General features: G+C 39.5%; 1 protein-coding gene across 6 annotated transcripts in view; it reads right to left on the bottom strand.

Annotated features, from left to right (window-relative positions):
- FAM118B (family with sequence similarity 118 member B) overlaps positions 1 to 13,544 on the bottom strand; it is a 54,413-nt gene that overhangs the window by 17,247 nt on the left and 23,622 nt on the right. For 4 of the 6 annotated variants that reach the window (XM_057552632.1, XM_007183382.3, XM_007183388.3 and 1 more), the window contains 2 exons: positions 5,725 to 5,817; positions 1,659 to 1,911 (listed from right to left, as the gene is read on the bottom strand). In XM_057552632.1, coding sequence (XP_057408615.1) covers positions 1,659 to 1,911; positions 5,725 to 5,810 — 339 coding nt within the window. In that variant the 5' untranslated portion in view covers positions 5,811 to 5,817. Of the gene's footprint in view, positions 1 to 1,658; positions 1,912 to 5,724; positions 5,818 to 9,754; positions 9,799 to 11,413; positions 11,460 to 13,544 lie in introns of those variants that run through there. The other 2 variants (XM_057552633.1, XM_007183386.3) reach the window with 2 other exon arrangements.

Genomic DNA, 13,544 nt, shown 5'->3' with positions numbered 1-13,544 from the left:
ATTACCATAGTAAGTAGGTCAGACAGAGAAAGACAAATATCATATGACATCACTTATAAATGGAATCTAAAAAATGATACAAATGAACTTATTTACAAAACAGAAACAGGCTCAGAGACATAGAAAACAAACTTATGGTTACCAAAGGGCAAAGCAGGGGGAGGGATAAATTAGGAGTTTGGGATTAGCAGGTACGAATCACTATATAAGATAGATAAAACAACAAGGTCCTACTGTATAGCACAGGGAACTATATTCGGTATCTTGTAATAAACTATAATGGAAAAGAATATGAAAAAGAATATATGTATAACTGAATCATTTTGCTGTACACCAGAGACTAATACAACACTGTAAATCAACTATACTTCAAAAACAAATTAAATAGAAAAAAACTGGATTATTTGCGTTTTAATTAAGTTATAAGAGGTTTTTTTATACATTCTGGACACTACACTCTTATCAGATATATGAATTGTCAACATCTTCTCCCATTCTGGGGGCTGTCTTCTCACTTTCCTGATAATGCTCAGTGAGCCTAGTAGCTTTTACAACTTTGGTGAAGTGCAGTTTATCTATTTTTTCTTTTGATTCTTGTGCTTTTGGTGTCATGATTAAAAAACTACTGCCAGATCCAAGGTCATGAAGCTTTAAAACTATGTTTTCTTCTAAGAGTTTTATAGTTTTTAGCTCTTACATTTAGGTCTTTAATCCACTGAGCTAATTTTTGTATATGGTATGAGGTGGAGGTCCCATGAGCTCTTTAAAGTCTATTAATTTTTTATATTGTTCTAGGTTAGTAACATTTTACCCCAATTAAGGACAAAGAAATGAAAAGATGAAGTAAAAGGCCCTAAGTGTTTGAATGAGTCATGATCTAGGAGGGAATTATCAATACTTTTAAATGCCTTTCAGGTTAACACTTAATGACACTTCTTTCCTATAGGCCCTAGGGCGTAGGGGGAAAAAATCAACACTGATAATTGACTGTTTAAGGCATAAGAGTTACATTTTTTTTCAAGGTGCACTTAATTCATTAAGCTTTAAAATATGCTTTGGCTACTCTACTATTTCCAAATATATCTTAAGTGAATCCTGATTTTTAAGACATTTTTAAAACGAAGCAAGACAAGGAGGCCCTTAAATAAATCATTCAGGAATCGATTTCCAGCTCAGTTTGCTGAAACGCAGCAAAATTCCATATATATATATATATATATAAAAATATGTATGAATGATTGCTTTTAAAAGGAACATTAAAAACTGGCGTTGCTTCATCCACAAAATGAGAATTATCTCTAATCTCTCTGAGGTTCCCTGAAAGGCACGGATGCCAGGGAACACAGCTTTTATAGTAGTGAGTGTAGAAAAAGTAAATTTAAAACACAGCAGTAATGGGACAGTGGTCTCATTTTGTACATATAAAGGCCTCAACAACATTATCATCACCATCATCACCACCCCCCCCACCACCACCACACACACTGAAATGAGGTCAAGGAAACTACCATGATTTGGGTCCATAAACGGACATTTTGCAGAAGAGCCAAATGTTATGCAAATCTATAGGCTAGAAACATAAATCTCCTTATTGCATTCAGCATGTGTGTCTGGTTTTAGGAAAGGTCGAACGCCAGGGCTCACACAAGGGTACTCACAGGAGAGAGTTTCTGGATGAGGTCATGGGCAACATGGACAAGGTTCTTGTCTTCATGGAGACATTTCTGAAATTTTTTGCTCTCCTCATCTTCTAGAAGATCAAAATCAATGGCCGCATCCAGTAAGGCCTGAATCAACCCCTTCCAGGATTTCAGGGCTGGGACCTGGGGTGCGACCGCAGCACTGATGCCTGTTCCAATCACCAGCACGAGCTCCCGAGGCTTCTTTGTTTTCAGGCTTGGGAGCAGCTTCCTGAAAAAGTCAAACAAATGAGAGGACTGGGAACGTCCAACAGGCACGAGGCACGAAGACCGTCCAAAGCCACGGTTTTCAGCTCTAACTCCTACAGCCACAAAGATGACAAGCACAGGCTTGATGCCTTTCCAAAGTAGTGTGAGCACAGCCAGTGCTTGCTGAGAAAGTAATAACCCTACTGTGGAAATCCTAAAGAGCCACCGTAAGACCAATCTTCTCCTTTGTAGTCCTCTCAACCTAAGAAAACCCACTAATATCAGGAAAAGGTCCAACTATCACCACTCAGTTCAGTTCTGATAACTAAATTATATTTTAAACAAACATAAATTTAAAAAAACACGTCTGATTTGATTTGGATTCCAGAGAGAAAAGAAACCCCCCACATGTGAAATTCCTATTGTTGAGAAATGCAAAACAGGAGATGAAAGAAAAGCCAATAAAAAAAAAGTAAGTCCAAAGTTTATGAACACAAAGATGAAAATGAACATGACTAAAGTTGAGCATGAGATAGTCAAATACGGGAACACATTTGCCTTCGGCTTTGTTCTAGATATCCCCAAGCAGGAAAAAAAAAAAAAAATAGTGGCCAAGAGAATTCTGAAAACACAAAAGCTTTACATACCTAAATAAAGAAACAACTATTCAATGGATATGACGGAAGGTGGAAAACATTCCTTTCTTCCCGTGATAAACACTGAGTTCTGCCCTGACTTCTGTGTGAGATAATTTTTGTGTTTTGGTACAAATTTTTGTGTTTTGTTTCTCCACGCCCCCTTCATCCTGAAACTATATTAAAATCTGTTTGAAATATGTTTATGCACTTTAATTTTTGCTGATGGCATGTGTTTTCCTAAGAAACTGCCCTTCTAGACCTTTTGTCCACATAATACAATGAACAGAAAAAGGATTTGCATGTTGGCATAATGCAAGAAGGGAAAGGTACTTTTAGCCTTGAGAAAGCTGGTTTTGAAGAAACCACCTCTAGAACTGCCTTCCCTATTCCCAATTCCATGAAAAACTCATAAAGCACCGTACACATGGAGTCCCTGGCCGCAAAAGCTTAGTCTGCTGGGGAAGACTGATAATAGACATTAGAAGCAAACAATGAAAAATGCACTTCAGTTCAAGGGGATCAAGAAAGTGAAGCGCACACAAACATATACTTAAAATTTCTAGAAGGGGGTGACGAGCAGATGCAAACTACTGCACATAGAATGAATAAACAAGTCCTATTGTACAGCACAGGGAACTATATTCAATGTCCTTTAATAAACCATAATGGAAAAGAAAAAAAAATTTCTAGAAGGATTCATAAGAACTGTAAATAGTGGTTAACTCTGGGGATTGGGGAGAACAGGGATTTTTGCTTTCCATTTGAATGTGCTGTGCTATTTGAATTCTTTACCTCATACATTATAGATTTGAGATGTGATTTTTCCAAATTTAAGATTCCAGTTAAAAGGGAAAAATTTAACAGTTATGTTTCACCTCTGGTTCTTCCTAAAACACTAAATAATAGTAATTTTTTAAGAAGGCATACATTCATAAAAAGCAGAATAGGAAAAGATGACAAAAATAGGAAAAGTAGACAGAAGAGGTCAATAGATTTTAGAAGCGGTCAAGTAAGAGCTGATTCCCTCTGCAGAAGCTTGGGAATGTTCAGGCACAGCTGAAGGTGGAGGGTCAGTTCTCTGCAAGGCTGTGTCAGAAGTGGTCAGAACTCTAGGACAGGAGGCCTGTCCTCCAGAGAGCTTCCACCCGAGGGTTCTGCATCTGAGAACACCGTGCACAGCTTGGGGAGGGGGACTGTGTACATTCTGTGTAAGAAATATGAGACTCTCCCCTGCCCCCCTCTCCTAAAGGAAGACTCCCGGACGTTGGCAGTCAACCTTATGCCTACACCTCAACCTCACTGGGTCAGGAGGTGGGAGGAGTTCCCTCTGGGGAAAATGGCCAGCATGAGAGAAAAGACCCACAGAGTCCAGCAGGCTGTGGAACCCGGCCCACGCTTGTTACCCACAGGGAGGCCCACCAGCCACCAAGCCCCTCGCCACACACAGAGTCTCCATTGGCTTTTCAGTGTTTTCTCTTAAATATGAGCAGAAAAATAAGGGTCACCTTACCTTTGAACAAAATCCCCAGCATGAGAGTTATACCCAAACAAACCAGCAGATAGAAAGGAACTTGGGGGAAATAAGAGACAATCTGGGAAAGGGGAGAAAAACTGAAAAGGAAACAGTGACATCCTGACATAGATTTTTTTTTTAAATGGCATCTGTGCAACAGAACAGGATGCTATAAAAAAAACTGGGCAAATGAAAACATTTCTTATTTCTATAAAAAAAAGACAGAAATAAAAAATTCATAAAGTTGGGAGATACAACTGAGAAAATCTCTGAGAAAGTAGAATGATAAAAACAAAAGTCATAGAAAGCTGTAAGAAAATTAGAGACTTATCCAAAAGGCCCAACATCTGAATACCAAGAATTCTACAAAGACAGAATACAGAAAGAACTGTAAAGGAAATTATCAAATAAGTAACACAGGAAAATTCCTCCAAAGTGAAATTATTAGTAGCCTGCTTGAAAGAGCTACCTGATATCCAGATTCATATGAAGATATATCATTGTGAAATTTCAGATTACTGAGAATAAAATAACCATACTTACAAGTTTCTAATGAGAAAAGAAAAAGAGATCATATAATACAAAGGACTAAGAATTAGAAGAGAGTGGCTATTTTGGCAGGAACACTTAAGACGTTAGCAGAGAATGGGCAATGATTTCATAACTGTAAGGAAAATGAGTCCGTATCTAAAGTTCTACACTCAGCCAAATCATCAAATCAATGTAAGAGTACGATAAAGACATTTTCAAATGTCTCCCAAAACTTTTCTCCTCTGAATCCTTACTAAGGAAGCTAACGAGATATTTTTCAGCAAAATGAAGGAGTACGCCAAAAAGGAAGGCATAAGATCTAGGAAACAGAGGATCCAATACAGGAGAGACGTGAAAGGAATTCGCAGGGTGACAGGAAAGGAAAATGGCAGACAGCAGCACTGTGGCAGGCCTGGGGCACAACTGACCAGAGGGAAGAACCCACGGAGCAACTTTAAACTCGTACATTACTGACGTGTGTCAGCAGATCAGGAGATTTACTCTCTGTCACAGAGTTTGAATTTAAGTGGATAGGTTCAAAGAAAACAAAGCAAACCACCCCCCCAAAAAATGAGACAATCTTTAATAACCTGGAGGAAAAAATGGACAAGAAAAAGAAACATAACGATAACACATTAGGCTCAGCTATGAATACTATTTATACAGTCATACAATGTAAATATTAAACCAAAAATTGTGATATAAAACACACTAGGAGGCTGTGAGGAGAGTCTATGGTGTGTGTGGTGGGGGAGGGCGGCTGGGGACATGAGGGGAGGATTCAGGACAGCAAGCCTAACCCTACCTTCCATAAGCAGAAACAGATAAAACCCAAAACTAAAAAACAGCAGTACACATACAGTATTAAAAATCTGGATGTAAATATTAGAAGAAACAGACAAAGTTGAAAGCGATTGCCTCTGAGGAGGGGTGAGGCACTATGAGCCTTGAAGAACTGACTTTTAAAATTATATACATTTCTGACCTTGATAAAAAATAGAAATTAAATGCAAAATAAAAATAATTTAATTTTTATATGAAGGCCAATATTAATTAGTGACGCCAACTGGGATGTAGGGCAAGTTCATTATTTTTCATTATCTACCATCAGTGGTGATTTCCTCTGTTCCTCGGATCCCCTTCCTTTGTTTACCTGGGCTTTTTGGTGGGAGGTGCGCCATCACTGAAGAACCCCCAAATCTTGTCTATATCCGAGGCCTGGCTCCCTGTAGAAGCCATCCAGTTTCTAAAAGAGATTAAACACCATGGACCACAATTAGATGTGTAAGGTGTACCATTCAAAATAGCACATGCATTAAACAGTTTTAACAAGCTGTACATCCTAAAAAGTGTTCTAAATGTATAACTGGCTTAACGGAAATTCATTAATTAATGTGTCCCAAACTTAAGGAATTAAATTCATCCAAAGGAAAGTAACCTCAAAATTATGACTTTGGAGCTCTATATTGTTATCCAAAGTATACAGATATATGTAAGTTCTGAAGGCTTCCCCTCCCCCTCCAAAACCAAACAAAACCAACATCAACTCATGTCAATTGTTGGCCATCACTTTGTGGAGCCTAAGAAATACCTGCTATTCTCCCATGAGACAGGCTTGGGGAAGACTTAGAGGATAAAAATAACCCACAGGGACTTCCCTGGTGGTACAGCAGTTAAGAATCCACCTGCCTATGCAGGGGACAGGGTTTCGATCCTGGCCCAGGAAGATCCCACATGCCGCGGAGCAACTAAGCCCATGCGCCACAACTACTGAGCCTGTGCTCTAGAGACCACAAGCCACAACTACTGAGCCCGTGTGCCAGAACTCCTGAAGCCCATGCGCCTAGAGCCCGTGCTCCGCAACAAGAGAAGCCACCGCAGTGAGAAGTTCGCATACCGCAGCGAAGAGTAGATCCCACTCTCCGCAACTAGAGAAAGCCTGTGCACAGCAACGAAGACGCAATGCAGCCCAAAAAAAAAAAAAAAGATTTAAAACTAACCCACGGGTAAGTGTGCTAAATGCCCCCAATTATCCTTTACTATCACCTAAAGAAATCACTGGCTCAAGAATAGCATAATCAATACTAATTTGCTGATTGTTGAACATCCCTTGTTGCTGGACAATTGTGTCCTCACGGGCAGCAAGGCATGACTCTCTAGCTAAACACAGAGTGGGTTCTGAGACACTGTGAAGAATGGGAAAGGTATTACCGAGCAATTATACTCAGGTGATAACTAGCCAAAGTGAAAGAATTATCGTGGATTAGAATAAGATCAATAAACAGAAGTTTTAACTGCTCAAAAGTTTACTAAACTTGCTAAATATAAGGACTGTTAATTCTAAAATAGCTATACTTTAAATATTGCCCCCCCCCAATGAACAGAAGACAATACACATTACCAGAGTTTGGGACTTTTTTAAAAAAATTGTATTTATTTATTTATTGTTGGCGTGTTGGGTCTTCGTTGCTGCGCGCGGGCTTTCTCTAGTTGCGGCAAGCGAGGGCTACTCTTTGTTGCCGCCGCGCGCATACTTCTTATTGCGGCGGTTTCTCTTGTTGCAGAGCATGGGCTCTAGGTGCACGGGCTTCAGTAGTTGTGGCACGCAGGCTCAGCAGTTGTGGCTCACGGGCTCTAGAGCGCAGGCTCAGTAGCTGTGGCGCACAGGCTTAGTTGCTCCGCGGCAGGTGGGATCTTCCTGGACCAGGGCTCAAACCCGTGTCCCCTGCATTGGCAGGCGGATTCTTAACCACTGCACCACCAGGGAAGTCCCTGGATGTTTTATTACCTTACATTGTCAGTACTTAGAAACCAAATTAGTAATAATTACTTGAAGCTTGCTGTTTTATCAGAAAGCTTTTTTCTTTCTTAAGACATTTTAAAAAGTTTGCTGAATTAGTTTTTCTGGTAAAGAGAAGGCTAATTCCCTCAACTCATATTCCACCACACATACTGGAATTCTTCTTTGGTATCATAATCACTTGGAAAATAGGGATCACAAAATCCTAACAGTGAGTGAGGAAGTAGAACACCTTTCCAGTCAAATCTCTGGTTCTGTTGGTGAGAAAGCTGGGGCTCAGAGCAGACAGACGAACTACTTAACTCAATAAACCTTGCCCTAGCTTCATAATCATCTGAGATGCTTGTTAAAAGTATATGTTCTTAAAGATAAAGTCTATTAGTTAATTTAAAAGATAGTATATGTTCCCAGGCTCTAATCCTACATTACTGAACGAGAATCTCCACAATCTTCAGGGGATTCTTATGATGAGACAAACAGGGAACACCTAAATGAAATGCAAACAATTTCCCCACAATCCAACGTTTTGCTAAATAAAGGATGCACACCACACGCCACACTCCCTTCTTTTACATGTACACATCACTTATTACAGTCTCACAGCTCCCCAGTTGCCAATACCAAGAGTTAGGAGTTAACTGCCATTAAAATATTTCCATGAGGTTTTTATTTCTCTGACGTCTACCTATGCTCTAGACTGGAGAAGTCGTGGCAGGAGAGTGGGAATTTCTACCACATATGCGACAACCCAGCAGTTTGGGGATGTTTTTTAAAAGAACACAATGAAAAGTGTATATGCTTATGCTCTTTCCTTAAATATGGCTGTATAAACCCATCTGCAATCTGGACAAACTACACTCATGTAAAAAATACTGTGTCTTGAGAAAGATGAAAGTAAAACATAGAGGAAAGTAATTTAATGTTCATTAAGTTTTGAAGATCGACATCTTCATAATCCAATGTTTAATTCAGCTACTAAACCAGAGTTTTAACTCTTATATAGTGCTTACCACGTGCCAAGCACTATTTACAAATATTAACTCATGTTATCCCCATAACCTTATGAAGTACTATTACTGCCCCATTTTAGTGATGAGAAAACTGAGGCACAGAAAGGCTGGGTACCATAATTCAAACCAAGGCGGTCTGCCTTCCAAGTTCATGCTCTTAATCGCACTATTACAACCTAAAAACATTCTCCAAGTATTAGCTTCTCAGCTTTTTTTCCCCCCGTTTTTATTTTTTATTTTTTTTTGGCTGTGTTGGGTCTTTGTTTCTGTGCAAGGGCTTTCTCTAGTTGCGGCAAGTGGGGGCCACTCTTCATCACGGTGCGTGGGCCTCTCACTATCGCAGCCTCTCTTGTTGCAGAGCACAGGCTCCAGATGCGCAGGCTCAGTCATTGTGGCTCACGGGCCTAGTTGCTCCGCGGCATGTGGGATCTTCCCAGACCAGGGCTCGAACCCGTGTCCCCTGCATTGGCAGGCAGATTCTCAACCACTGCACCACCAGGGAAGCCCCCCCACCCCATTTTTAATTTACAGTCCAAAACTATCAAAAAACGGAGCTCCCACATTCTAGAAAGATTTACTTTAAATAATTGTAACGCTTCATAGCTGCTACATGATTAGGTGCTCTGTTGATGCAATCACGGCAGTCGGCTAAATTCAGGAGCTAAATGAAGCCATTTTTTTCTGGTGGTAAGCACTACTTGTCACGTACCTCCCACCATCAACAACCTACCAGAGCCCTAGATCTGTCCTATCATTTTCTCCTGGAAAGTATGCAAGGTCATTCTGCTGGACTCTCTTTTCTGACAGATGGTCAATTCTTAGTGTCAACACCTGAATACTAAGCTTTTTAATTTTTTTCTTTACAGAGCCAACTGTTCCGAAGGTCCATTCCATCTACATAATTTAAGAGAGTTAAATATGGCCGACAACTCTTGACAAGTTGTTACTGGAATGTTCTCGGTCCTCTTAGGAACTGAACGAGAAGTAATTCAATATGCCCACATTAAATTTGACCATACATTCATTCTGTTTTCTAACAGGATAACATCTTTTCTTCAGTCTAAAAGATGCCTCATATGATACAATCTTACATGTATACCTCAGTGACATCTAAGCATAAACCATATCTTATTCCTTCTAGAGTGTTATTTCAGGAAAAAAAAAATCTATTTTACCCCATTGTTTAAACAATCTGCAGGTACCGCTAAAGAGGTTCTAAGCTAATTGCTAAAATCTTGCACAGAATTCTTAATATGCATCAACTAGTTCACACATTAATTTCTTTATGTGATCACTATTTGAGTTTTCATTTTAGTGGGACTTAGCAGAGGTGGAAAAAAGCTTTTCTGCCACAAGAAAACAAAGGCAATTACCTGTGCCAGTGTCTTCATTACTCCAATTACTGCTAAGCCACTGAGAAATCCTTTAAGGCCAACAGAGTTCAGCAAAATAAAAGTTAGACGTTCGGTAAATACCAAGACAAGTAACCTCATTAACAAACTTTTTAAGGCCTAAGTCTTCATATCAGATAGGATACTTCTACTTTGAAATCTGTCAGCTTGGCAAGAAATAGAATGCTTATATCTGGTGGGTGAAAAAGGGAAAAATCAAGGCAAGTGTTCTAGGAAAAATCCATTAAGAAACATGGAAAAGGTAAGAGAAAAAGGATTGGTTATATGAATGAAATTAAGATTGTATAAACCAGCAGTTGTAGATTTGAAAACATGAAAGAATTCCAGCTCCTCTTTTCACAGCATCTTGGTGCTAGCAAAGATGGCAAAATCTGGCTTCTTTTTTCATGGAGGGATAAGAGTGGGGCCTCCCAGCCCGCTCTCCTCATGCTGATCCGGAGGTTTCCCTGCGCTTCCAGTGTGTGGTCTTCAGCCCAAACAAACCACCGACATGCCAGAAGGAACACAGAATAATACACTTGCAGATATGGGTGGATGGAATAAAAAGGAAAGAAAAGTTCTAATGATGGCATTTTTGCCTGGAAATAAAAGATCTACAAATGACTAGCTTGCAAAGATGGTACATTTCTTGTTTTAAAAGATCAGCTGTATTTATAGCAAGCTTTCCCCTCTTCTATTAAAAATAAAAATAAAACAGTGACTGAAATAGAGACTGGCTTATTTCTCTATCATAAACATAGAAAAGGGTTAACTTTGTTTTTTTAAGGGAAAAGACAGTCATCCTCCGACTTGGAAGAAACCAAGCCCCTCTGATTGTGGCTTTTGGACTAATTTCAACACATCTGTTTTTTTTAGCAACTATGGGAGAGGAAAGAAGGAAAAGATAGCCAGTGTAAGGTACTACAAAAGGGCACCCGACAAGCTTGTTGACAATTTAACAATATAATTAAAATAGTTTAGTAAGGCAGTTGATGAATTCAGTTCTATAATGTAGATTACAGCCTATCCTATTTGTTTTGTATAAAACAAAATTTCCATTTTCTTCCTTCTCATTCATACAAAGAAATGGAACTGATATATAAGAACTGTATCTAGATGTGCCAGGATGCAATCCCTGTGTACCCCAGTCTTGAAGTCTTTCCTCTACCTCTGGTTAACCTAGTTTGCTCCTACTTTTATCCCTAAATTGTATGTGCCTGACACCCTCTACCTTATGTCAGATAAGATCTGTATCACACTCATTTCCTTTAATACAGTCACTGATAAAATGCCAGATTGATACCACTTATTCTTGGGATTTCACCAGCAAACAATGACCTATCAGTGAAAAATGTGAGAATGAACTCATAAGATATAGGGTTTCTGGAAAGACTTTAAGGATTGAGAGGTATAATCACAAATTCCAGAAAGCCTTTTAACTCGAGTCCCAAAATAAACTACACTGGTATTCCAGGCTCAAGAGCTCAGATGTTGTTTATATCATTTATTTTCAATTATAAAACCAAAGTAACACAGCATGCATGTACAGGGAACAAAAAGTGTTTCAAGAAGGACTAATGGAACATCCAAATTAAAATCTGATTTGAATTAGAAGTTGGTGATGGAAGTTGATGATTTTACCATGCAAAGAATGATAACTAATGAATTCCTTCTTTGTCACAGCTTTCCCTCCTGTGAAGCTTCTGAGAATCTTGTATCTGAGACGGTATATCCTGAAAACAATGACACATGTTGCTAAGGAAGGAGACTTTAAAAATATTTAATAAAAATATTTTCCATGGGGACTTCCCTGGTGGCGCAGTGGTTAAGAATCCTCCTGCCAATGCCGGGGACACAGGTTCGAGCCCTGGTCTGGGAAGATCCCACATGCCGCACAGCAACTAAGCCCTTGCGCCACAACTACTAAGCCTGCACTCTAGAGCCTGCGAGCCACAACTACTGAGCCCGTGTGCCTAGAGCCCATGCTCCGCAACAAGAGAAGCCACTGCAACGAGAAGCCCGCGCAACCCAACGAAGAGTAGCCCCTGCTCGCCGCAACTAGAGAAAGCCTGTGCGTAGCAACGCAGCCAAAAATACATAAATAAAATAAATTTGTATATATAAAAAAAAATATGGTCTTTATTAAAAAAAACATATTTTCCATGTATCAAGTAGTACGATCATACAATTTCATCACAAGTGACCTAGGCAATTCATTAAAAATAAGATTAAATAAATCTTCAAGGGTAAGATTTTACATTCTAGCCAGTCCTTGAAAACTAAAGTCCCCTATTAAGACAGTGTGAATTATGAATGGCTGGACCCTCGACTGCTTGCTTCTCATGCCACCAAGAGGACACACAATGTGCCGCATACAGACACAGGTTCCTTCAAGTCTGGGCGAGCTCAGGCCATGTCACCATTATAGAGGATCTCTCTATGAGCTGAAATTTGACAAGTCGTAAAGAAGGGAAGACCTTCCTGTCATAATAAAAATTAAAATGTTTAGTAAGAATATCCCACCTAGTTTCCACTCCTTTTTACTTTCTTGAGGATTTCTGACTTAAACAGCACTGAGTTTGAAAAAATGTTTTTCAAGTTGCATTTTGACATGGAGCTTGGCAAATATTATGGTTAGAAACTTCAAGTGTAGCTGAATGTTAATAGTGATTAAGTGAACGTCAACACCGGGTGAGACATCTCAGAGGTCCGCTGTGGCCAAGTAATCCAAAACCCGTTCACAGTAAAACCAAGGACAGAATATAGGAAAGATACACAAAATAGACTTGTCGTTGCACAATATCTTAAACTGACATAACGGATAAAAAAGAACTGAATAGATACCCATCTTGGGTTCTTAATTATGTTTAAAACTCAATTATCAAAATACCCAGTAAAGAGGGATTTCGCAAAAAGCTTGCTGTGAGTGCATTCAATCTTTTCATTCTGTCATTCAACAGAGATTAAATGTCTATGAAGTGCTCGCTCCTGAACTTCCCACTCAGGATGGCAATGGAACTGGAGGCCTACAGAGGTCATGGCATTTCCTTTTAAAGAAAAAGAGGGCAGACCATTACCTTTTGGGGTGATGCTTATGCAGTCCTATCTAAAGGAAGGAGAGAAAAGGCCTTGCAAATTTTTTCTAGGGCCTGTCTAACTCAGTTATATTAACCTGTACCATTTTCCTTTTTTACTGTGAGATGAATGTAGAATGTTTTGTTTCAGAAAGTCAAAGATGTGTGCTTCTCAGCATTTTCTTTAGTGATCATACCTCAGCTTTAGCCTCATGGGAAACTAAACTCAAAACAATAAACAGCAATTTCACAGAGAGGACTCAAGTATGAAACAACCACGACAAATTGGGAAAGGAATCAGTAAGAAAGAAGTTTAAGAAACCACGAAAGGATACTCTGAAAAATAAAATTCAGAAACATGGGAAAAGATCAGTTATGGGCAAGTACGGCAGAACACCTCCCTGGATAAACTAAGCCTGGTTCTTTATAAAGAATACTGTATGTGCAAAACAAAGATGATACTGAATATACACACCAACAAAATACACTTGATATGCATGCAACTCTGGCAGTATTCTACTACATTAGTATTGATTAGGACTGGAACTGAGCAGAACCCTGCACCCCAACCCCGCCCAAGGACAAACACCCCTCCACGTCTCCTGCCTCTTGTCTGCAGAGAAGTTGAAGTCTCCCAGGCCTCCCTGAGTCACAAAGGAGCAGGCTCAAGCAGCTAATGATTAGGACAATAGAGCTAC

The sequence above is a fragment of the Balaenoptera acutorostrata genome, chromosome 9 (assembly GCF_949987535.1).
Source record: "Balaenoptera acutorostrata chromosome 9, mBalAcu1.1, whole genome shotgun sequence".
NCBI classification, from domain to species: Eukaryota; Metazoa; Chordata; class Mammalia; order Artiodactyla; family Balaenopteridae; genus Balaenoptera; species Balaenoptera acutorostrata.
The sequence above is the reverse complement of the archived record's forward strand: the minus strand, read 5'-3'. Positions and strand labels throughout refer to the sequence as shown.